The following is a 26006-nucleotide window of genomic DNA, read 5'->3' as shown; positions in this document are numbered from 1 at the left end:
ATGTGAGATGTTCTGGCTAAGGATGTTTGTTCAAGTTTCAGCGAATCCTTTGAACCCCAGGATATTTCCTCTCCTATCACTGAAAACTGTCCAAACCCAGTGGCTCATAGCAGTCCAGAGGCTCCTCTACAGTTTTTCTTTTGTGCCTCCTCTCTGAGTTAGCTCCCAAGTAAACGCTAAAGAGTTTAGTACCCTTCCTGCTCTCTGGCCCCTGCTCACCTTATGCTTGAAAAGGCTGACTTGGAAACGAGAGCTGGATCTTAGTGGCACGTCGGTGTTCTGGCCCTCAAGTCCATAATGTCTCTTTTGAGTCCATGAAGCCTCACTCTGGAGGGGCTGGTGCTTCAGCCAGAATGAGTTTGCACCCTCACGGGGACATCACTGAACTGGGGCTGTTGGAGATTCTTACAGTTAGCTCACCTATTGGGCTCTCACCATCCCAAATGGGGTTGGACCATCATGGGAATCACCCTTGATCAAAATCTCTACTTCCCCCTGTTGTAGTTGACCTTCTGGGGACCTATAGTTAAGACTCATAGAATGTTCACTTAAAATGCCCCATTTGGGGCTGGAGCAATGGCACAGAGGGTACAGTGTTTGCCTTGCACGTGGCCAACCTGGGTTCGATTCCCAGCATTCCATATGGTCCCCCGAGCACCGCCAGGAGTAATTCCGGAGTGCATGAGCCAGGAGTAACCCCTGAACATCACCGGGTGTGACCCAAAAAGCAAAAAAAAAAAAAGCGCCCCATTTACTGGGCCAGAGCCATAGTACAGCTGGTAGGACACTTGCCTTTCATGTGGCCAACCTGGGTTCGATCCCTGGCATCCCATATGGTCCCTGGACCACTGCCAGGAGCAATTCCTGAACGCAGAGTCAGGAGTAACCTTTGACTTAGGCCAGGTGTGGCCCAGAACCAAAATAAAACAATGAATTTTTTTTTAAGCCTGATATATTAAGACACTAAAACCCCACTGAGAATAATTTTTAAGAGTTTGGAAAAGGAAATAGCTTCTGGTTGGTAAGCATCAGGGTAAGTTTGACAAAACAAGGAGGAGTTACACTTGGTCTTGCAGAGTAAACTTCTGATAATTAGGGACAGGTGAGGGGAATGTGACTTCAGTATGGTATGAAGATAGTTGTATGCAGTCACATGTTTTATGATCTTGAAGTGCATGCATGTGATGTATGTAAATGCTATAGTTCCAAAGGAAAAGGATTTCTATTTCTGAGAGCTTGTGAGTGTTGGTTCCAAGTTTTGGGCAAGGAGGAGTGATTAAACTGCCCCCCCTGTATCAAGGCCTCTATAAAGAACAAATGCACACAGTTACCAAAGGAGCTAGAAAAGAAATTTAAAGAGTTTAAAGTCTATCATTTTACAGCCAGTGCTACATAAAATATGATAGAAATTAGGAAGCCAGCAGTGGGACCAGCCATTTGCAGATGTTTTCATCTGGGTTCCTCCATTTTTCAGTCTCTCGTATGCTCAATAGCTCTTTACACCATGCATGAAATTTAGAAAAGAAGCAATTTCTTTTCCAGAAAGTTGGCCCGAAGCAAATTAAGGGTAACAATATCGATGGATCAAAGAAAATGGGTTTTGTGCCTGGCTTGTAACCACTGAGCATCATATTATATCCACCAGTGGAAACTCACTTCACTTGTGTTCTAGGTGTGTGAGAGAGAGAAGAGGCAAGGGAGAGACACTGCTAATCCAGAGTAATTAGAATCTAGCCCACTTGTGAAATAGTATAGACCAGATAAGGGCAGCTGTGATTTTATATCCCTCTCAGAAAGATTATGGGCTTGCTTTGGAGTTTGTATGACCAACACCACCAGCAAAAAAAATCCACTTTTTGTTATGGTTTTGAATATCGCATTGCTCTCATTTCCTTGCTGTGACCATCACAAATGGTCACCAGATAGGAATTATGTTCTCAGTCTATAGCAGTGATTTATTTCATATTTACGCCTTCTGTTTGGGTGCTACATAACTCTTGAAATCTGGCCCATTCTTCATCGAAATTCTCTCGGATATGTATGAGAAGAACCATAAGGAGGAGCAGGTCCCTTCTTGATAAAAATAGCTGCCCTGTGAGTAATCTGTGCGCCTTTCTCTACTCCAGCCATCCCATTTGTTCTTCTGACCTTCTGGTGACTTCTGAGAGCACTTTGTTTATAAAGAATGTAATAAGCCTAACTTGTTTATGGGAGAAAAATGCAAGAGTGCAATTGCTAGGGGTTGAAAATAAATCTATTAAAGCAATGTGAGCAAATGTCCTCATGCTATCAGATTTTTTTTTTACCTAGGAGTTTCTCCACTTAGCTCTTAATAACTCCCATACCCAACCACTGTGACGCCATATTTCCATCTGTGAGTAGAAATTAAGACCCAAACTTTAACCATAACCCTATATATCTTATAGAAGATGTGCTTGAGTAATTTCAGATGGTAACTTTCTTTTCATCCTAAATTTATGACAGGAACTCAAATTTATCTCAAACTTTTTTTTTTCTTACAGGGAGGAGCAAGAAGAGACTTCAGCAATTCGAGTTGGTTTTATCACATATAACAAAGTTCTCCATTTCTTTAATGTGAAGAGTAATTTGGCACAGCCTCAGATGATGGTAGTGACTGATGTTGCAGAAGTTTTTGTGCCTTTGTTGGATGGCTTCCTTGTCAACTATCAAGAGTCCCAAGCTGTGATTCACAAGTAAATACCAAGTATCTTAAAATTTCGATATAAATCAGGTTTCTGTTTGTAATTGCCCACATTATAATTCACTATCATTTCATTTTGTCATTAGCAAGGGTTTTTAAGATATGGATTAAACAAGTCTTTCCTTTTTGTTATGTTAACTGAATCTTTTAATTTTATTTTTGGCTTTTTTTTTGGGGGCGTCACACCTGGTGATGCTCAGAGGTTATTCCTCACTCTGTACTCAAGAATTACTCCTAATAGTACTCATAGTACTCAGGGTATCACATGGGATGCTGGGGATCTAATCTGGGTCGGTCACATGCAAGGCAAATGTCCTATCTGCTGTATTATATGTATATATATATATATATTTTTTTTTCTTTTTTTTCCTTTGGCCCCACTGAATCTTTTTAATGTGGATTAAAAGGAATAATTTTGTTTTACTCACACTCAATCTTATCTGTCTCTTCTGTTTGCAAAGGAGGTAAAGCTAGGGGGATACTTCCTTCTTGAAGGTGATAGCAGTCAGTGGTGATGATGGCTAAATATTTAGCTACTCGATCAAGGATGTGAAAGTAATATTATAAATAGAATCACAGAGAGTGTGATTTTTCTAAATGTTCCAACCAACCAAATTATAAATTCTGGTACCAGATTACCGCCAGAGCTCCAGCCCCGTCTTGCTGTCCCCTGATCCCACCATCTCTTCTGCCCCAGCTCCCCTTCACCTGCAGGAGCCTCGGGCTATTTCCAAGTCTAATTTTATTTTTTGGCTGCTTTGCTTTGGGCTGGAGCGATAGCACAGCGGGTAGGGCGTTTGTGTTGCATGCAGCTGACCTGGGTTTGATTCCTCCGTCCCTCTCAGAGAGACTGGCAAGCTACCAAGAGTATCCTGCCCACACGGCAGAGCCTGGCAAGCTCTCTGTGGCCTATTCGATATGCCAAAAACAGTAACAACAAGTCTCACAATGGAGACGTTACTGGTGCCGACTTGAGCAAATCGATGAACAACAGGACGATGGAATAGAACAGAACCAGATCATGCAGGATATTATTTGCTGCAAAATTCACCCACTGGACTTTGGCTAAACACCTTACGTATTTAGGGTTGGAATATTAATGATTTCTTGACTTTTATTAAAGGCTATGCAAAACACTTAAAAATCTTTTGTTCCTTTGTCCTGTACAGTTTATTGGACCAGATTCCAGATATGTTTGCAGACTCCAATGAAAATGAGACCGTCTTCGCGCCTGTCGTTCAGGCTGGTATGGAAGCACTCAAGGTGAGAGGAAGACTCATCCCCGTGCGAATAATGGTTAAACATCCACACAGGGCTAAGGTGGTTTGGCCATAGAGCACTTGCCTTGTATGGTGTGATCAGGGATCTGGGTTCTATTCCTGCACTACAGAAACAAATGAACAAACAAGATAGAAACCTGAACACACACAGAGGAGCTTTCACATATGATGGAAAATAGAGCCTTCCAGACTGAAGAGATTGGACAATGGGCCAGGCTCTTGCTCTGCCTAAGAGCACAAGGGCAAGAGTAGGCTTGGAGCCAGGTGTGTGGTCCAAAAAAACAGGAGGGAGGGAGGGAGGGAGGGAGGGAGGGAGGGAGGGAGGAAGGAAGGAAGGAAGGAAGGAAGGAAGGAAGGAAGGAAGGAAGGAAGGAAGGAAGGAAGGAAGGAAGGAGGAAGGGAGGGAGGGAGGGAGGGAGGGAAAAGGGAGGGAAGGAGAGAAGGAGGGAAGAGGGAGTGAGGGATGAAGGGAGGAAGGGAGTGAGGAAAGAAGGAAGGAAGGAAGGAGGGAAGAAAAGAGAAGGGAAAGGAGGAGAGGGGAGGGAGGAAGGGAGGAGGGAGGGAGGAAGGAAGGAAGGAAGAAAGGAAGGAAGGAAGGAAGGAAGGAAGGAAGGAAGGAAGGAAGGAAGGGAGGGAGGGAGGGAGGGAGGGAGGGAGGGAGGGAGGGAGGGAGGGAGGGAGGGAGGGAGGGAGGACTTCATAAAAACATTGAAAAGCTTTCCATGTAGCCTGTTAGAGACTGTCTCCAAACTGTCCCAAACCTAGAGCTTCTCTCCAGGCTTACATTCCAGACGTTTAGCCTCCATGCCACAGATATTGCCAGGATTTCCAGTTAAGCTCCTTCCTTTTGAACTCTTGGAGATCTTTTCTTAGAAAAAAAAAAAAAATATATATATATATATATATATATATATATAAGCACTATTTGAACCAGCAGAAAGGAAGAGAAAACTTTGAAAACTCTCCTTCCTTGGAGTCCTCAAATCTCAAGGGGCAAAATCTGTGACCCTCCACGGCACGTGTGAATGCTTGCAAGGGGCTTTGCTAAAGCCAAGAGCAAACATGAGGTCAGCCTTGTTTTCTGAAAGATAAGTCCAATACTCTGGTCATTTTCATAGTAATAAAGATATACTCTGAAGAAGGTGAAACAGTTGGAAAGCACTTTCTCTGAATCTTTATTAAAAATCAAACTACTTGGTGGTGCTCGGGACACCATATGGGATGCTGGGGATCGAACCCAGGTCGGCCATGTGCAAGGCAAATGCCCTCCCTGCTGTGCTATCACTCTAGCCACACACACACACACACACACACACACACACACACACACGTATATATTTTGGTCTTTGGGATACACCTAGCAGTGCTCAGAGGATACTCCTCCCTCAGTGCTCAGGTCTGCTTTGGGCATTGGTGGGGCCTCTGGAGACCTTATGGAATTTAGGACCAAACCCTCGGCTCCCTGCATGCCTGTGACGCAGCCCACTGAGCTATCCATCCAACCTGAATGCCCGTGTCTCTTTAAGGCAGCGCCATTTCTAATGCCCCGGCTACCATGTGGCAGAAGAGGTGTGATTCTGTAATGCCAGGCAGGGTGCTTATTGCCTGAGTTCCCAAGAACGTGCCAGGCAGAAACACAAAGAGGAACACCAGAAACCCCAGGTTTGCCCAGCTGAGCAGCTCAGGAGGCCACAGAGGGGGGTGGGGGCACAGGGGAAGGACCGAGGGCGCAGCGTTTCTTGCTGTGTGCCCAACTGGAGACATGTTGGGTCTCGCGTCCCTCCCCCCTTCTGTAAATTATAGCTTTGCCCGCTATCCGACTGCCAAGTAAAATCTGTAATAATCAGTTGTAATAAACTTGTTGAAGCAAAGCAGGGTTGACCAAAACTAACAAACAGTACCTGCTAATTTGTCACAAAGATAAAAGGGGGCTGTGTGGAGAGTCTCTGAGCATGCGTCCTCGCAGCCCTGGAGCGCGCAAGCTCCGGTGCGTTGGTGTCTTACTGTACAGGCACCTAATCCCCCTGGATTCGTGTGGTCTCTTCTCACAGAATCAGCCTCTCTCAAGGTCTGACACTCCTAGTGCAATTATATGCGACTTCCTGACATTGTCTTAACTTGGCCAAAGAACATTTTTTTCTGAGTTAGTTATTACTCCTACCACAAGGCCTTAAGTATAATTTGATTAAGAATTTGGCAAGAAAGTCAGAAGGAAATGGCTGTCAGTGGTTAAGCTTAAAAATATATCATCATGATAGGGGGTGGAAGGCGTTTATCTTTACACTGTCTTAATATGATCCCAAATTTATTTCCAAGATGATGCTTCCTATAACCTTCCTTCCGCCAAATACTTATGGAGTACCTAGAATGAGAGCATAGGGTGTCATTTCGTGTGCTCCGTAGACGTGGGTTGGAGAAAACTAGTGGAGAAAACTATTGGAGAAAACTCTTGGAGAAAACCTTTTGGAGAAAACCTATTGGAGAAAACTCATGACCTTCCTTTATTCTGGAAGCCCTTGGTTGTAGAGAACAGCAGGAATCCAAAGTGCTGGCGCCATGCCATGAATTGTAAAAGTGTTGTTGCAAAATGAATGAGGATGGAGGTAGATGCAACTAGCTTTGTTGAGAACAAAGAGACAATATGAGCTTTGTCTCTTAAGAATAGATGGCAGGGGCTGGAGCAATAGTCCAGTGGGTGGGATGCTTGCCTTGCACGTGGTCGATCCGGGTTCAATCCCCAGCATCCCACGTGGTTTTCCAAACACTGCCAGGAGGGATCCCTGAGTTCAGAGCCAGGAGTAACCCTTGAGCATCGTCCCAAAACAAAACAAAAAGATGAAAGAATGACAGAGCCAAACTTGGAGCAGGGGGCTCACCTGGCCAGCCTTTCTCAACCTTTGTCCTGTCAAAGGGACGATTAAGTATCCATTCTTCTGGTTCTGTGTTGGGGGCACCATGCAGGCAATCATTTAGTTCTTGTAAGTTTGGGCACGTTACTTCTCAGAGCCTTAAGTCAGACCCTGAGCAGTCTCAGGGCGAGCTGACGCTGTGCCTGAATCATCTCCGTAGCGCCTCCCAGGGACTGCAGGTATGTATGTTCTTGGTCACTTTTTTCCCTTCTGTCATTTTACCTAGTTTTCCTTGTGCTGTTGCCAGAGCCTCCCTGTCTTCTGCTTTGAGCTGCCACATTAGGTATGGTCCCTGTTTATAGCACTTCAAAGACCTTGGATTCCATCCTGACTCTGGGAATTCTTGACGTTTGCGTCATCGGAGTCCCTGTTTCTTAAAAGACCATAGTATCGGCTAAATAAGAAAGCATTTTCGGGCCAGAGAGATAGAGCCGAGCTTCAGGCGCCTGCCTTGCACGCAGCCCATCTGAGTTTGGTCCTGCTACCACCCCTGGCCCCCTCACACCTCCAGGAGTGAGCCCCGAGCACCACTGGTGGCCTCAAAACAAACCCAGAAAATTTTCACTATAACCGTGTAACATTATCTTGGCTACTTCTTTGTTTTGGAGTCACACCCGGTGCTCCGCGCTTACTCCTGACTGCACTCAGGGATCTCTCCTGGTGGATTTAGGGGGCCATACGGGGTGCTGGGGGTGGAACCCTGGTTAGCTGCATGCAAGACAGGCACCTTGCCTGCTGTACTCTCTCTCCAGAGCCTATTTTAGTACTTTTACAGCCGCACAATACACAGAAATACAGTTGAGCGTTGGTACTTCATTATGGCTGGAGCTTTTAGGCAGGTTCAGACCTTCTCCCAGCCTAGCGTTTCCCAGTCAGTCAGGTGGAGAGAGGAGTCCCTGCCTAGTGACACGGGCTAGTGTGAGGCTTCAGGGAGGCAAATGTAGTGCCTGGTTTTAGAAGACACTGCTATTTTAATTTCTCTTTCTCCCTTAAGATGAAAAAGTTCCCACCGAAGACATTTCCTGTGATTTTTCTTTTTCCCCTTCCACCTTTCAGGCAGCAGACTGTCCCGGGAAGCTGTTCATCTTCCACTCCTCCTTGCCAACTGCCGAGGCGCCAGGAAAGCTCAAGAACAGAGATGACAGGAAGCTGGTTAATACGGACAAAGAGAAGGTATCTGTGAGCAGCTGCCCCGCCCAGCAGCCTCTGGTTATCACACAGGGGCCCGGCGGCGGGGAAACAGGGCCCTTGGGTGAAAAAGAGGGGTGGTGTAGAAGGCGGCCCGCAGCCCCTGGACAGCGGATTGGCAGAGGAATGCGCTGAGCTGCACATGGCTTAGGGAGATGTCACAGCCCAGGACAGAGCCATGTCCGACTGATCTAAAACAGGGTCTCACCTTTGCTTCTCAAGAGGAATCTATGGAAGAATCCAGCAGCTCCAGAAATGGAGAAGATTGGGGGGCTTCGGGGTGGGACTCAGGAAGAAGGTGGAAGAGGGGTGCAGGGCGCACTGCAGACCCCCTTCCCCAGGTGCCCGAGCACCCTCAGGACTGTTCCCCACAGGTCTGAGGGAAGAATAGGACCCGAACGTAGAAAACCAGTGGCCCCCTGCCAAGCCTGTACCTTGGGGGCAGCCAGATCGCCACCTCGTTGCTGTGGCCAGATGGGCACAGCCCCAGGGCAGGAGTCAGTGCAGAGTTGCTTTTGGGGGGGGAAGGGGGGCTCCGCATCGGGGTGTGGGGGAGAGGGGGAGAGGGCGCACTGGTAGGCCTATACTCTGTTTCTTCAGCCAGTTCACGTCACAGAAGAATATAGATTTTTATTTATTTTTAAAAAGAAAAGGAAATCTGAGAAGGAAATCTGCCTCACACTCCTTTCCCTGCTGTGCATCTTTCCCCGCAGACACTTTTCCAGCCCCAGTCGAATGTCTACGAGTCCCTGGCTAAGGAATGTGTGGCCACCGGCTGCTGTGTGACGCTCTTCCTCTTCCCCAGCCAGTACGCGGATGTGGCCTCCTTGGGGCTGGTGCCTCAGCTCACAGGGGGGACCCTGTACAAGTACAACAACTTCCAGGTACGAGCAGCCCCCACCGCCCGGTAGCCTGGGTTCCCAGAGCTGCGCCCCCTGGTGGACGGCTGATAAACGTCACTTGCAGAGTAAGGGAAGGCACTGTGTAGGATGCTGATGGCCCTGCTCCCCGAACCTCCCCCCTGCCGTGATTGCAACAGTGTGAGATAGCCCATTATAAAGCTGTTCATGATTAGGTTTCAGTCATACAATGATTCAACACCCATCCCTCCACCAGTGTACCTCTCCCAACACTATTCCCCCAACGTCCGCCCCCCTTTTCTTCTTTTTCTCTCTCCTTGTGTGCATTACAGTTTGCAATACAGTTGCTAAGAGGTCATTGTATTTGTTAGGGCGCTCAGTATTTGTATCAGGAAGATAAGGCTGAGTAGCTTTTTTAACTGGGTGGCAGCTTTGGGGTGTGAACATGACTGCCGAGGCTTCCGGAAGTACAGGGAGGTGCGGGGAGGTAGCCCCCCAAAAGCCTGGAGGTTTCAAACCTGCATAAATCAGAGAAAGGGGTGGATCATTCTGGTGCTCGCCCAAACAGAGTCTGCGCAGCCACTTGCTTCCATAATCCACAGTAGCCGCCATGCCCCTTGGCCTGACTCCACCATCTGGGGACAGACCTCACCTAGATATAATCTGCAACGAAGTTTTGCAGCCTCAAGGGTCAGGACTGAAAGTAAACCTCCATGGTGAGGGTGGCAGGAGTCTTTCTGTGATGGAGAACACAAAGCAAATGCCCTCCCCGCTGCACTATCACTCCGGCCCCGGGGGAAAACTATTTTTGATAGCATTTTTATAGTTTGCATCAAGTATCTGTAAGGCACTGTTTTGAAAGAGGACAACTAAATAGCACTTTACATTGCTGGGATTTGGGGGGAGGGGGGTTAGCAGTGTCCTGGGCTCTCCCAGCCTGAACTAAGACACAGACCCGAGCGGTGACCGAAATATCAGTCTGCGAAGTGCAGGGTCGGTGGGCTAATGACTTGCTGATGCCTCACCCCTGACTGACATGTCGGTGCATCTGAGCCTCACGACTCGCCACCCCACCCCCATACCCCACTGAGAAGCAGGAAAGTGCCTCCTGCAAGGCGGGCAGCTTCATCGGGAGAAATGGGGTTTCTCCCATCCCTTTGCCTTTCCCGAACTTCCTAGTCAGATTAGACACCTGTGCTAAACTGAGGGGCAGGAGAGGGTCTCTAAGGTACCGCATGGAAGCACAGGGCGGGACAAAGTGTCTCCAGAGGTCAAGGACAAGGGTGAAGGTCTGTTTTGTTTGTTAAGACTGTCAGTGCAGCTTTGTGGGCTGATTTTCTTTTAGGCCACGCCCGGTGGTGCTCAGGGGTTACGGTTCAGGGATCATTCTTGTAAGGCTTTGAAGGGACCCCGAGTTTCTGGTGTTCAAACTCAGATGCCCTGTGTGTCAGACATGCTTGCTGACCTTCAGCCAGCTCCCTACCCCAGTGCGACTAGTTTTAACCACCCAAACGACGTAGCTGTCTTGGAAACTAGATAAGGGACTTCATAAAATCAGAGATCATAAATGAAATAAACCCCGAGAAAGCCTTACGAGCCCTTTCCAGGGTTTCTGGATAAGATTTGATTTAATGGGAAAGAGGGCTGGGCGGGGGAGCTATTTTAAGGATTCTGCTGCCATCTGGTGGACATTGCTCCTGCTTTATTTTCTAGCTCCAGCTGGACAGCCAGCAGTTTTTGAATGACCTCAGAAATGACATAGAAAAGAAAATAGGATTTGATGCAATTATGAGAGTTCGTACCAGCACAGGTAAATTTCATTTATACTGTTCTCCATGTCTCTGTGGTAGAATCCTTTCCTCTTCAAATTCGTACAAGGCCAACATTGAAAATCACAGTAAACTAAGAAACGGGATGTGCCCTTCTCTTTACCCATAGGTTTCAGGGCCACTGACTTCTTTGGGGGAATATTTATGAACAACACAACTGACGTCGAGATGGCTGCTATCGACTGTGACAAGGCAGTGACTGTGGAGTTCAAGCATGATGACAAACTTGGCGAAGACAGCGGGGCCTTAATCCAGGTGGGTAAAACACATATTCCTTTTGCAGGCAGGATAGTACAGTGGGTAGAGCACTTCCCTTGCATACTCGAGAGCTAGGTTTGATCCCTGGCGCCACATGTGGTCCATGGGGCCCCATCAGGAGTGATCCCGGAGCACCAAGCCTGGAGTAAGCCCTGACTACAGCCTGGTGTGGCCCCCAGATAAAAAATAAAAAAAAAAATAAAGAAAGACATCCTCATTTCCAACTTTGGTAGCAAGACTAAAATACCATCATCTGTATCCATATCCTCACAACGAAACTCATCTGTTTCTCTGGAGGTAAAAGCCATTGGATCTGGCCATTGTTATTTATTCCACACACTCTGGTTTATGAATCACAGTGTGTGATTCATAATCATAATTCCTTTGTGGATGTGTGCCATCACAATTCGTGGTCCTGGCACAAGAGCCCCGCCAGCAGGTGGCATCCGGGAGATGAGCTGATGGGCTGCTAGCAGCGTTCCCTTTGCAGGGCACCACTCGTTTATTTATTACTGCCCTAAGCCGCGCACGTCATCCTTGTATATGCAAGTATAAATAGGATTTGCTTTTGTAGTACAATTGTTTGGAAGCCAGGGAGGCTTTGAATCAAAACAAGGAAAATTATTTTCCCATGGTTCTAGTTCTGAGTGACTTGTCCTTGAGGAACGGTGGGAGACTGTTGTTCTGGAAGAACTCGAAAGTTGTGGGTTTTGTTTTCAATCACAGATATTTGGGGAAGTGGTTACTTGTTTGCATTTTTGGAAACCTAAGTAGGTCCAAAGCTAGTTGTCTGCGTTTTGAAAAGAAAGGAGCTTCGGATAGGGATCTACGAGAATGAAGGGATTATTTCTCCATTTGGCTTCTCGGTAATAAGTCTGAAATACAAGCTAGTTGTGGAAATGCAAACTGCTATAATTACATGCGTGTAACCCAATTACACTTCAAGTCAGAGGAGACCCATTATTCATTGTTCTTTCCTCCATTTTAATTTTCCATCAGTCTTTAGCAAAAATTAAAAGACTTGGCTGGAAAAAAAAAATTCTATGGAAAACCGGAGAGGGCTTTAGCAGCACACACCGTTCTGAATGTAAAGGGGGTCATGCTCGACGGGTGGGTAGGTTAGAAATCCGTTTAAGGGGAAGCTCAACACCTTGGCTGTGGCCCTGCAGTGTGCTGTTCTCTACACGACCATCGGGGGCCAGAGGAGGCTGCGGATTCACAACCTCAGCCTGAACTGCAGCTCCCAGTTGTCTGATCTCTACAAGAGCTGCGAGACCGACGCCCTGATCAACTTCTTCGCCAAGTCAGGTAACACAGTCACTCTTCCTGTGGTGCAGCGTCTCCCCCCCCCTCTCTCTTCCCCCCCCTCTCTACCTCTCCTCTTTCTCTCCCTCTCTCTCTCTCCCCCCTCTCTCTACCTCTCCACTTTCACTCCCTCTCCCTCTCTACTTCTCCTTCTTTCTCTCCCTTCTCTCCCTTTCCCCCTCCCCCTAACCTCTTCCTCATTCTCTATCTCTCTTTCTCTCCCTCTCCCCCTCTCCCTTTCTCTCCCGCTCCCTCTCTTCTCCTCTCCCTCTTATTCTCTCCTCTTTCCCACTTCTCTCTCCTTGCACTCATTCAGCCGAGACTATTGGTTAACTGAGTCAGTCACTGGAAATGAGTGAGGCGGGTGGGGGGTACATCCTTTCGGTGCATAACTTCCAAATATGCAAAAACAAAGGCTTGGGGAAAGTCAGCCTGTCTAAGCCTAGATTAAGAGCGAGATCTCCATAAAGACCCACACGCTGGTCCAGTGTCAAGGCTCCGAGGAGGTGTGAGTTGAAGTTGAGGACGGTGTGATGTCTTTGGTGTCTGAGAGTGACTTCTAGCTCATGGATGGTCCCAGATGTCATACCTAACATTTGTCCCATTAGAGATAATTATAAAAAATTGAAGGGGCCCAAGGTGGCATATTTTTGGCTTCTTCCACACCCATTTTACCTCCCCACACTTTGACAAACTTTGCTTTTTTCTGTATGTAGAATTCTGTTTCTTAAATTCTGAGGAAAATATCTAGCTCAGTTACCTGAGTTTCATTATAGAAAGACCCATTTCTTCATTAGCCAGATCTTCATTAGCCAGATACTTAGTCAAAATGAGAGCATTAGCAAGTTAGTTTTAACATTTTAAACCCTGTTATTCATTGTTGGGTGGTCTGAAGATAACAATTTGTCGTGTGTCTTTGCTGTTATTATTAGAGGGAATCAATTTCAGAGCTAAAATGTTGGTTCCCTTTTCCTTGTTTCATGCAAATAGCCTTTAAAGCAGTTCTGCACCAGCCTTTGAAGGTCATCCGGGAGATCCTAGTGAACCAAACTGCCCATATGTTGGCATGTTACCGAAAGCACTGCGCAAGTCCATCTGCAGCGAGCCAGGTAAGCTCACCTGATACACTCAGGTGTGACGGAGTGACAGCTTCTGCGTTCCTTCAGCACTGAGCTATGGATCAGGACACTTAGATGACATCCACGAGCTACTTAGCATAATTCAATTAGTGATCCATTCTTTCATCTCTGTTGCTCCTCACTAGGCACCTCTTAAGTATGCACGTGTCAGTCGCTGTGTGATTCAGGAGATTTGTCACTTTTAATATATTCCAGTATTGGGAGCAGAGTGAGAGTACAGCGAGTAGGGGGCTTGCATGCATGTGGCCAACACAGGTTCAATCCCTGGCACCCCAGATGGTCCCCAAGCCCACCAGGAGTGATCCCTGAGCACAGAACCAAGAGTAAGGCCTGTGTTGGTATTGTCCCAAAACAAAACAAGTTCTAATATCAGTATTGCTGCTTAAGTTTTACAAAGCTCATTGGCTTTGCCTGGATCCAGGATAATCATGACCAGCCCAGTTGAGCTGTTTGGTTTTGAGCATTGGGAACTTTCGTCTGTCTCTGGGGTATCTTACACTTTCGAAGGATGAACTGAAGGGGAACAGGTACAGTTAGCCCCTCTCAGAAAATTTACTCGCTCAGATTAAAACAATTAGGTTGAGAGACATTAAATCGAAAAGAAATCTGTTGCCTATTTAAATAAACAAAACCTGTAGACTTTTTAAAAAAGAATTTTTTTTTCCAAATTTGTTCCTAGTGACCCACCTATTTTAGGATTATCCATCATATAATAGCAAAATGTAGGGCTTATACAATTATAAGAAGTAACAACATAGTAAAAATTTGAATTAACAATATAGCAAATATAACAAAAGAAGAATATAGTAAAATTGCAGGGGAAAGTATATAGTATGTGTTGGTAAAGTATATGCCTTGCATGCACGAGACCCAGGTTTGATCCCCAACACTGCATATAAATAAAATATGAAAATATACCATTAGAAGTGTGGCAGTGGCCGTGGTGGAGCATTTGCCTTATACACGTGGCTCCGTGGCTTTGAATCACATTTAGTTCTTTGAAAAGACGTTTCTTGCTTGTATTCTCTTATGTACGGGCTTAAATGGCTCCAGAATGAAATACAACAACCTTCACACACTTCCCTCTTATTGTGGTGGGAAGATGCTCACTGGGGGGTGGGTGTTTGAATAATATCTGTAATGAACTATTGTGAACTTCCTTATGAAAATAAAATGTATAAAAATTGCAAACAAAAATAAAATGAAATGAAAAGGCATTTCTATTTGCAAAGTTGGCAATAAACTTAGGAAATGGTTCATTCATTTCATTTTGTTTAATCACATGTAGAGGGTACTATATGCTAGAACGATATAATGCTCACAGATTAATGATTTAATTGTCATAGCAACTCTGTGCTCCTGACGAAGCTATGATATTCTATCTCCAGATGAGCTATCACTCCATATGTATACGTATGTGTATATATGCATATATGTATAGTTTCAGATATATAAACACGAAAGCTCACATCACTCAACCTTTAACAACATATTGTTAGACAACAACACGTCTAAAGAATGTCTTAATGGCCCCTGCCAAAACAGAACAATCTTCACACTGTCAAAAAGAAAAAGAAAACCAATCATCTTATCTTTTTCAGCTTATCTTACCAGATTCCATGAAGGTGTTGCCAGTGTACATGAACAGCTTGTTAAAAAACTGTGTGCTGCTTAGCCGCCAAGAGATCTCAACAGACGAGCGGGCGTACCAGAGGCAGCTGGTCATGACCATGGATGTGGCTGACTCCCAGCTTTTCTTCTACCCTCAGCTTCTGCCCATAGTAAGCTGCTGTGTGATCTCTTCCCCGTGGGGTCTGGGAGGGGGTCGCAGTGTGGGTCCCCCGTGTTACACCTGAAACATTTGTTCTTGAGATCTTCAAAGTCATGAGTTTGTGGCCCTGGGTTCGGGGACTCTTTGGACACATCACGGAATGTGTCTGTCTGTGCTCATGGTGGGGGGTAGTGATTTGAGGAGTTCCTATTTCACAGTGGTTGAAATGCTTGTTTTTCTCTCCTCATTCCCAACTTGGTAGCCATGGAGTTGAAAAGTTGCTAAATTAGTCAGAGAAAATCAAGTTTCAATTGTTGCAGCAGGTAATGCTATCCTGCTTGAAAGACCATGAGTATGAGTTGGGCATCTCCTGTTCATACCTGCATGAATTTTTTTAGATGATGTGCATCTAAGAGTCCTCATCTTGAAGCAAAGTAGCTTTGAGCTTTGACCAAATGCAGTCATGGATTTACAAGTCAGCGTGTAGTTATTTTAGTTACTTGCAGATACCTGCAGGATTTAATGGACCAGTTGTCCTTAATCTTTAGAGTAAAGTTTTAGCAGTGTAGTTTTACTTATTTGAAGCCAATTCTTTTCTTTCTTTCTTTTTTTTTATACCTTCAAATTCTTTCTTTATTATTTTTTTTAAATTGAACCACTGTGAGATACAGTTACAAAACTTTTGTAATCAAGTTTCAGTCATACAGTGTTCCAACATGCATCCCTCCACCAGTGTACATTTCCCACCAATATCCCCCATATCCGTCCCACCCCCCCCCAACCTACCTCTATGGCCAACACTCCTCTCTCTCTCCCTCTCCCTCCCTCCCTCTCTCACTTCCTTCCTTCCTTCCTCCCTCTCTCCTTTGGGCATTATGTTTTACAATACAGATACAGAGATGCCATCATGTTTGGTCCTTCACTCACTTTTAGCACACATCCAGAGTGATCCCTTCCAACTACCATTGTCAAAATGGTCCCTTCTCTATCCCAGCTGCCCTCTCCCCCAGCCCTTAGGCAGACTTCCACGGACCATTCGTCCTGGCCCCTGTTTCTGCTGTCCTTGGGTGTTAGTCTCATACTATGTTTTTTGTATATCCCACAAATTCTTTTTTTTTTAAATTTTTATTAGTGAATCACTGTGATGCACAGTTACAAACTTATGAGCTCTTGTGTTTGCATTTCACTCATACAGTGATCGTTTACCCATCCCTCCACCAGTGCCCATTCTCTTCCACCAATGATCCCAGTATCCCTCTCACCACCCCCACCCCAACCCCCACCACCCCACCCTGCCTCTGTGGTAGGGCATTCCCTTTTGTTCTCTCTCCTTTGGGGTGTTGTAGTTTGCAGTAGAGGTATTGAGTGGCCTTCATGTCCGGTCTATAGTCTACTTTCAGCTCGCATCTTCCAACCCAAATGGGTCCTCCCAACATCCTCTCCTTGGTGTTCCCTTCTCTGAGCTGCCTTTTTCCCCAGCATGTGAGGCCAGTTTCCAAGCTGTATCCCACAAATTCTTAATATCAGGAACATTCCTGAACTCTGTGACAAGGCTTTTTTCCCTGATGCCTAAATTATAGTTGAGAGGTAAGAGAGATAAGAGATAAGGGCCCATGGCTTCTTCTTTCTCTCCGCAGAATAACAGTACTCACTCCTGGTACTCAGTTGAAAGAACTGAGTGAGAAATGGAAAGCTGCTGGTTCTTCTAATCAGTAGGAACAGAAGAGTTATGTTACCAATAATTCGTGTTCCAGAGAAACGGGGACCGTTGGGGAGCAAGAACATCACCACTCCACGCGAATCCCCTCCCCAGAACAGGGACCAGTGGTGCTAAACCCACTGACCGCTTCAGACTCCCGCTCCCCTCACGCCCAGCCCAGCGTGTGACCCAGTTGGTTTCTCCCTCCAGGGGCGCCTTCACGTGGCTTTTCCTGTCCCCATGGCTCCTTGTCTCTGTCCCCGCTGCCTTGGCCGTCTTACCCTCTGCTCCCTGCCCAGCTCCTGTGAAGCTTCTCTTCTGTCTGCCCTCGTGCCCTCGGCGCTTACCTACTCTGCAGACTCCCCTCACCGCTGGGGATTGATTGCTCACCAGTCCAGATCCCCGGGAGCTGCCCCTCTGGCCTGATCTCCAGATGTGTGTGTCCCCCTAGCCTCTGAGCAGCTCGGGGGTATGGCACGAGCATCGTCAAGACAGTCTCGGGCATGCTCCCGGCAGCCTGCCCCCCCCCCCCACCGCCGTCTCTCCTTCTCCGTCTCTCCCTCCCGCCTGCGGGGAGCCTTGCGGTCACTCTGAGATGTGTTCCCTTTCTCAGTACACGTGTCAGCGCCTTTTTGCCCGCGGATAGCCAGAGTCCTCCATCTTGTGGGCGGCTCTTTTGTCTCAGGGTCTCCTCGCTCCCCTCTGGGTCTCCCTGTGCTTGTAGCCTGAAGTCAGTGGTCGTGACGGGATGATTGGCAGCTCGCAACCCCCCTGCACAGAACCTCCCAGGGTTTCCCATCTCAGTGAAACTCAGGAGCAGCTGCCCAGGGCTTGTGCTGCCTGCACCCCTTCCTCTCCCCTCCCCTGTACTGCTGCTTGTCTGAGCCCTCTCCCGCCTCTCCCACTCACCTGTTACTGCTTCCCCTCTGCGGCCCCTCCTCTACTCTCCCTCTCCCCTTCTGCTATTGCTTCCTGCCCAAGGCCTCTCCCCTCCGCTCCCACTCACCTTCTGCGCTGAGTCCTGGCCTCCTGCTGACCCTCAGACACCCAGTGGCCTCCTGCTGACCCTCAGACACCCATTGGCCTCCTGTTGACCCTCAGACACCCAGTGGCCTCCTGCTCCAGGACCCTCCCGCCTTGCTCCTCCCCGAGTGCTATTCCCCCGGGCTTCTCTCCTCTGCTCAGGTCTGTCCTCAGAAATGACCTTCTCAGTCACCTTTCCTGGAAGACCCTGTTTTAAATGGGCTCCACCCACACCAGTGACACACCCCTCCTCTTCTTCAAAACTCTGGACACATCAAAAGTTCTAATCATTTCCTTATTCGGTTGTCTCTTCCCTCTGGAAATCCAGTTTGCTGCCCACGGCGGGGGTTACTGCCCGATGAGCAGGATGCCCGATAGAGAGCTGGCACTCCGTAACTGCACACCGGGAGGAGGGAGGTGAGGGAAGGAAAAAGAGGGAAGGCAGAAAGCGAAGAAGTTCCTAAGACTCTTGTCTCTCGCCTGCCCAGCACACGGTAGACGTCAAGAGCACAGCGTTGCCTGCTGCGGTTCGTTGCTCCGAGTCTCGTCTTTCGGAGGAAGGAATGTTCCTACTGGCTACTGGCCAAAACATGTTCCTGTGGGTGGGAGTAAGTTGCCCACCAGAACTGATCCAAGGAGTATTTAATGTGCCATCTTTTGCACATATAAACACAAACATGGTACGTATTTCTTCCTTGCTTTGTGTCAATATAAAAATACCAACTCTTGAGTGTTTTCTGTTCATGTGTAAAGGAATATTTTATTTCACACTTGTTGCAGGGAAGGAAAAACAATTCAGCCAATTGTTAAGTTAAAGTAAGAACAGGAATTTCACCTTTTGGTGAATAAGAATTGTGTAGAAGCTATTAACACGAAATATCATCAAACAACCAAAACGTGCAACTTTCTTCTGTTTGTTTTTTGCTTTTTCTTTTTGGGTCACACCCAGCGATGCACAGGGGTTACTCCTGGCTCGTGCACTCAGGAATTACTCCTGGCGGTGCTCAGGGGACATTATGGGATGCTAGGAATCGAACCCGGGTCGGCCACGTGCAAAGCAAATGCCCTACCCGCTGTGCTATTACTCCAGCCCCACAGAAACGTGCAACTTTAATAGAGGCTGCCCACACTTCCAGACCCTTGGCTACGCCACTCCCTGGGCCTAAATACTTCCTGTGCACCATTTCAGTTCATTCTTTCAATCACTCAGTCGATAGATATTATTACTCTAAGTGTTTTGATGACAGCAGGTATTCAAATGTCTGTTTTACAGACGAATCCACTGGGACTCCATGGCAGGTAGGGGATTCAGTTATGCTTGGGACTGTCCCAAGTGCTGGACCCCAGGTTCAGTGCAGGCACCTCCCAACCAGTCCGATGGAGGAGTCCTCCCCGGACACACTTCTCTTTTGCAGTTATGGCAGGAGATTGTGGTTGGATGTGGAACGAAGGCAGTGGCTTCATTTTTTTAAGTGTGTTAGGGGAACAACAGCTTCCTTCCTTGATGGATGTGCATACCATTAAGAGTGGAGACTTTTGGGGGCTGGAGTGGCAGCACAGCGGGGAGGGCGTTTGCCTTGCACATGGCCGACCCGGGTTCGATTCCCAGCATCCCATATGGTCCCCTGAGCACCGCCAGGGGTAATTCCTGAGTGTAGAGCCAGGAGTGACCCCTGTGTATCACGTGGTGTGACCCAAAAAGAAAAAAAAAAAAAAAAGAAGAATACTTTTGCACTCTGTGTGTGTACGTATACATACACACATATCTCTCTCACTCTCACTATAGCGGGGGAGAGTGAGGGAGGGAGGGGGGAGGGAGGGAGAAGAGTCGGTGGGCTCACAATCAGTACTCAGGCGCCCAGAGACCACTCCCAGGGATTCCTAGCCAAGCCAGATGGTTCATGTGCAACCCAGGGATGCGGTACGTGGTGCTGGGGATGGCCTGGGCCGCCCCAACAATACCCGGGACTGAAGGACATCTCAATCCATGATTTAGGGAGGACGATTTTATTGCCATTTTTCAGTGTTGTGAATTATATTGAAACGAGCTTTTTCTTAAAATTAGACAATGCTGCCTGAAGTGGGAAACCCGTACTCTCAGTCTCTCCGAATTATAATGAGTATTATCCAACAGAAGAAGCCATATTCCATGAAGGTAAGAATGCGGTTTCACTTGTTTCCTCTCTTTCCACGTAGTTTATTTTTAATCCTTAAAGACTTTCAGAATGTGCGTCTTCTACTTTGAGGCTGTGGTATTAGAGGAAAGCCGCCCCTCTGCATACACCGATCTACTCTTCCAGACAGAAGCACTTGAGAATCTGCAGCTCAGCTTAAGACAGATTAACCCAAGGTCATTTTAGTATTTGGGAATCAGGAAGATTCTCTTCGGGATTTTGTAGCAGCTGGTATCACGAGGGGCCTTTGCAGTCACTTTTCCCTTAGTAGCTACTATGACCGAAAGGACTCAAATACCTTTCAGTTTCCCTGTCTGTATCTGACTGATCCTCTCTGGGAAGTTCTGTTGCCTGAGTCCTACTAGCCTTTTTCATTCAGGGTCAAGGGCATGAAGAATGTCTGTAATGGAGGGAAATTCTGGCTGTTCTCGCGCTGCCCTTCTCTGCCTTCCTCCTGAAGCTCACTGCTAGTCTCCTGGGATTTGAACGTGCAGGTGATGGTGGTCTGCTGGCATTGCTACCTGCAAGGGGCTCGGGTTCTCCGAGGAAGCACCTCTCTACGAGGATAGGATGGCATCAGTTTTCTTCCAAAATATGAATATGGTGTCAGTCTAAGTTGATGATCTTAACTGTCAGCGAGGGTTTTTACAAGAGGATTTACACCTCCAGAATCACTGAGGAACTGCCTGGCGGGACAGAGCCTTTCCATACCACACGGCACCTACTTGGGTTCAGATTTGGAGTAAGACCCAGAAGGGCCAACTCACACATTCTTCCCAGGGCACTCAGTCCTGGAGCCAGACCCTGAAACGTTAGCGTCACACAAACACACATCAAAAACGTCTGATAGGCAGAATCATCCTTCTGCTCAAAAAACCAAGATGGTTGCCTCCTGGAAAAAAGAAACAGTGTTTGGATCTCCTTTCTCCCACCTGCTCAAGAGAGAAAACAAAAATCAAAAACAACAAAAATCCTTTCTGAGAGTGTGAGTTCTGATGTAGGCAGCCATCTGCATTCCTTGAGCTCAGATATAGTAAGTGGCAGGAAAGTCAGGAGTTGCATGAGAAAAGGCATTTCCACTGGAATGCCTCGTCTGATTCCGGAGGGCTGGAGACATAGTATAGCAAGTAGGGCACTTGCCTTGCATGTGGCTGACCCAGATTTGACCCCCGACAGCCCATGGTCCCTCCCTGAACCTGCCAGGAGTGATCACGGAGCACAGAGCCAGGAGTAATCCCTGAGCACAGCCAGGTGTGGCCCAGACCTCTCCTCCCAAATAATAACAATCTGATTTTCTTTTGTACCACTCACTTGCAAGCTTATCTTTCAACTGAAAACCTACAGACCCCGGAGCCTAAAGGAGTCTATGCCGTACCCCAAATCACCTCCCTGCTGTGCCCCAACCTCTCCCTGTTCCAGCTCCTCTCGTCTCCTGGTTAAAGATAGAAAAGTGGGCTCAGGTGATTCACCCACCTGGCCAGGGTCTCGCATCTGGGCAGTGGCCCACCCAGACGTAGATCCGGCCGCTGACTTTATGGCACTTGTGTTATACCTTTTTATCTGACACTTGAATGGGGGACCATGCAAAGGACACGCGGACACATTCAATAAACGTCTTCAGATCATTTTTATGGACTGACTGCTCGGCCTTGGGTGCAGTATCCAGCCACTTATGGGCTTTGTCCCCAGGTTCTGGTCCGGTTAGAGAGGTACAGGCCCCCAAAGCAAGCCACGTGCCCTAACTCGACATGTTTCAGGGCCACAGAAAACAAATTTAGGTCCGGACCTATGTCTTCAGTGGGTTCCTGGGGAACAGCCCAGTTCCTCCCCAGCATTTCACAGCTATTTTTTTTAAGTGAAACAAATTAATTTTAAAGATATATTCAGAAAATGGCTACTACCATATGTCATCAGTGAACCCAGTTTCCGAGTCTCTGAAACCCAGTGTGTTCCCTTGTTTGCACGGCCCGACTCTGACACCCCAGGTTTCAGCGTCTGTTCAGTGGCCACACGTGACCAATGCCACCAACGACACCACAGGGTTGAATCTCGGCCCTGTTTCATCATAACATTGATCAAGAGGGTGGGGCAGGTCTCAGGGCTGGAAGATAGTACAGCACGTAGGGTGTGCGCTCTACATGCAACGGACCCAGGTGATTCCTGAATGCAGAGCCAGGAGTAACTGCTGAGCATCACCTAGAGGGGCCCCAAAACAAAACCAAGGCAAAACCAAAAAAATCTCAGCCTGCACTGAGTGGAACCGGGTCCTGCAAGAACGGACATTAGTCACACGTGGCCTTACTCAAAGTTGCCATTTCCAGGGCCTGAGGGGTGATGATCTCTGAGGACCTGACTGACGGTCTGGGAGGGCAGCCCAGCCCAGAGATTCCCGATGAGCCGGGAACTAGAGCTCACCCCTGAGACCACACCCAGAGCGCCTTGTGTTCCTCCTCTCCTCCTTCCCCCCCAAACCAGCCTTCATTGTGCCCCCCCCACAAAAGCATTCCTCGTGCTCCCCAGAACCTCCCTTGATGCCTCACTGCACCCCATTTTCCAGGAAGCCCAGACTCCTCATGACAGTGAGTGGTCTCTAACCGCCAGATTGCAGAGGACTGTGGTACTGTCCATGCCCATCACCTGTGCCAACGCCCCTTCACTTCCAGGACTCCAACTGCAGTGCTCGCCTTGTGAAGTCTTTCCCGCAGCCCTTTGCTTCTGCTTCGCCGTGGTCACTTCTAACTGCATGCTTCGTGTAGGGGGAGGGGGAGGCGGGTCTCACGCTGCGGGAGAGGCTCCTCTTCATCTTCCCTGCGGCCCCTCACAGTGGCCGTTCTCTGACTTCAGTGAAATCAAGAGGGCAGCACGGTGCCGGTTTCCTTTCAGGTGTGTAACCAACCGCCTTCCTTGTCTTTCCCCCAAGCTCACGGTAGTGAAGCAGCGAGAACAGCCCGAGATCATTTTCCGACAGTTCCTGGTGGAAGACAAAGGCCTTTACGGAGGCTCGTCGTACGTGGATTTCCTCTGCTGTGTGCACAAGGAGATCTGCCAGCTGCTCAACTAGTCCTCGCGGCCGCACTCCTAAGGAGACCCTCTCCTTCCCGGTGCCTCATTCTCCGGATGCTAACAGGCTAGTGTTGATCTCTCGCTTTTTCAGAATAGCTTTCCAAGAAGGCAGCGAGAACTTCGGCTTTGGTGCTCAGGTGTGAAGCCGCTGTCGGTACTTGTCGTACTGGAAAGGGAACAGGCTACTTCTGATTGCACAATTTTTAACGGTCGAATGGATGCAGATGGCATTTCATGAAAGGCATAGTTTACAGAACTCTAAACCTTCTCAATTTTCTTTCTTTGTAATGTGCTAGACTTATAAATTATTTTTCAAAATGTATAGATTTGGGGTAAAAGTCTTGCAGTGGGGGGGAAAAACTTAATTTTTACATTATATCTAATTTTTTTAAAAAGCCATCTAACCCCACTGAACATTTTTCAACTTAAGGTTTGCATAGCAAACTTTTAATAACCTTGGAATCTATATGGTAGAACAATTTTTGTTCTACATTTTTTCATAATTATATGTTGTGTATGTTAAGCCTATTTTCCAATTGTTTTTGTCTATAAAACTGTCTATCAATATTCTTAATGGTTCTCTGTACAATTTTGAAGGTTTCTACCTGTATATAATGGATCTTAACCAGTACAATAAATCACTTCATATGCTCTTACTCAGGAGAATTTTTTTTTTTCAATTCTAAGATAAAAGAAAAATAAGGGTAATGTCTGGAGTCTTGGGGATCACTAAGGACAAACTGAGAAAACAAAATTCTATTTTTATGAAAGTTGGAAAGTTACATGTAAATAAATTTAGGGAATAAATCAGAAATAGTGTGACTTGAGAAAGGCATTAAATAAAACCAAATTCTAACATGTCTTTGTGAACATAAACAAGACTACCTGAAATCACTTTGTGAATATATAAAACCTTAGAGAGTGATTTTGGGGAATCTGACCTCTGTTCTGTGCCTGCCCTCAGCTCAGTGGTCCAGTCTATAAACAAATAAATACCAAGAGCTAAAAGGAACTGAATGCCAGTAAGAAGAGCTTAAGAACTGCATCACTAATTTTTTTGTGTTTATTCGTCACTGCATCCGTCATCTTCTCATCAGTCCTATACACAGATGAAGACATAGGCTTGAAGTGATGAAGTACCTTTGGCCTGTGAGGTTTATTTATAAATTAATTGAAGCCATGAAATCGAACAGAACAAATGTACTGATAGGATTAAGATCTGACTTTAGCTCACTGGTGAGATATTTCAGATACACTTGGCTGAATTTAGCAAGATGATGTACATGATCCTGAACTTCTGTTGAAAAAAAAAATGCAGATGCTTCTTGGGGACAACAGGTACTTAAAAATGCATATACATATACATTTTTGTATATATGTGTATATATACATTTGGCACATTATTATTTATGCGCCTTTCATAAAAGATAAAGAAGAATTCAAGGAGTTGGTTTCTATGCATCTGAAGTAGGGCAAAAGGCAAGCATGGACTCAGGCTCCTATAGTACGCAGCCTGTGAGGGAAGGTGCTTCGATGGGCACCGCCAGAGGTGTGTTCCGTTCCAGGCACCAGCGCTCCGTTAACACCCCAAGCACACACCTTCCTTCACGTAAAGATGGTGCAGAACCAGCACCTGTAAATGAAACCAGCAGGACAATGCTCGGTAGAAAGACCCTACAAGGGATTGAGATCAGTTTCCCCAAGCGGGTGTTACAGACCTTGCAGGGCAATGACAGGATCCAGGGGGCGGGAGAACCCTTGGGTGCCACTGTGGGGGCAAGGTAGATTGAGGTAGATTTTCCAAGGGCTGGGTGCTGAGTGATTTCTGCAAGGGGGCGGGGCAGCAGGGCAGGGAAGTTTGGAAGGTTTCAACTTGGGTGCAGTTGTAGGAAGAACGGTGCCAATCTCAGGAATGTTCTCAGGCTAGGCAACAGTGGGCAAATACAATCCCGGACACCCACTACAACTAGAGCACAATTTCTTAAACTTCATGATATGCCAGGTGACGCAGTTTTGGTGAATATGCCAGCAGAGAGGAAAACAAGCATGAAGACCCAAAGTGGGTGAGATTTTTCAATCAAGACATTTTTGGCTATGTACTATGTGGTTCATTTGAATATAAATATTATAAAAATTTTAAATGTTACTTTTTTACTTGGGTTTTTATTTCATAGGGGTGGTGGGAGGTTGTCATACCCAGTGATGCTCTGGGATAACTCTTGGTTTTATGGTGCCAGGATTGAACATGGGTCAGCTGCACGCAAGGCAAACTTCCTGTTTGCTGTACTATCACTCTGGCCTCAATTCTTTTTTTCCTTATTTCTTTTTATTTGTATTCATTATATTCTTTTTTTTTATTAGTGAATCATCGTGAGGTACAGTTATAGACTTACAACTTTTCATGCTTGTGTTTCAGTCATACAATGCTCAAGTACCCATCCCTCCACCAGTACCCATTCTCCATCACCGATGATCCCAGTATCCCTCCCACCCCCCCAACCACTGCCCCCCTAACCCCACCCCGCCTCTGTGAGTGGCAGGGCATTCCCTTTTGTTCTCTCTCTCTCCTTTTGGGTGTTGTGGTTAGCAATAGAGGTATTGAGTGATGGCCTCAATTCTTAATGTTGTTTTATTACATTAGCATGTTATTACTGGATTAAAAAAATTGTTTATGACTATAAATTATTTCTATTTTTCACAAGTATGAGACTTTGTACATTATTTAGCAGGTTGGGATCACAAGTTTTGCAATAGTAATAATGTCATCTAGAATATTTGATGAGCAG

At 46.8% G+C, this 26006-nt stretch overlaps 1 protein-coding gene across 2 annotated transcripts in view; it reads left to right on the top strand.

The window, feature by feature from the left end:
- SEC24D (SEC24 homolog D, COPII coat complex component) overlaps positions 1-23876 on the top strand; it is a 91457-nt gene extending 67581 nt beyond the window's left edge. For both annotated transcript variants that reach the window (XM_055142081.1, XM_055142080.1), the window contains exons 12-23: positions 2523-2714; positions 3892-3985; positions 7968-8084; positions 8813-8983; positions 10673-10769; positions 10898-11043; positions 12216-12354; positions 13342-13460; positions 15092-15271; positions 18472-18663; positions 20049-20138; positions 23078-23876. In XM_055142081.1, the coding sequence (XP_054998056.1) occupies positions 2523-2714; positions 3892-3985; positions 7968-8084; positions 8813-8983; positions 10673-10769; positions 10898-11043; positions 12216-12354; positions 13342-13460; positions 15092-15271; positions 18472-18663; positions 20049-20138; positions 23078-23218 (1678 nt within the window). In that variant the 3' untranslated portion in view covers positions 23219-23876. The remainder of the gene's footprint in view (positions 1-2522; positions 2715-3891; positions 3986-7967; positions 8085-8812; positions 8984-10672; positions 10770-10897; positions 11044-12215; positions 12355-13341; positions 13461-15091; positions 15272-18471; positions 18664-20048; positions 20139-23077) is intronic.
- The last annotated feature ends 2130 nt before the right edge of the window (positions 23877-26006 follow it).

The sequence above is a fragment of the Sorex araneus genome, chromosome 6 (assembly GCF_027595985.1).
Source record: "Sorex araneus isolate mSorAra2 chromosome 6, mSorAra2.pri, whole genome shotgun sequence".
Classification (NCBI taxonomy): domain Eukaryota; kingdom Metazoa; phylum Chordata; class Mammalia; order Eulipotyphla; family Soricidae; genus Sorex; species Sorex araneus.
The sequence above is the reverse complement of the archived record's forward strand: the minus strand, read 5'-3'. Positions and strand labels throughout refer to the sequence as shown.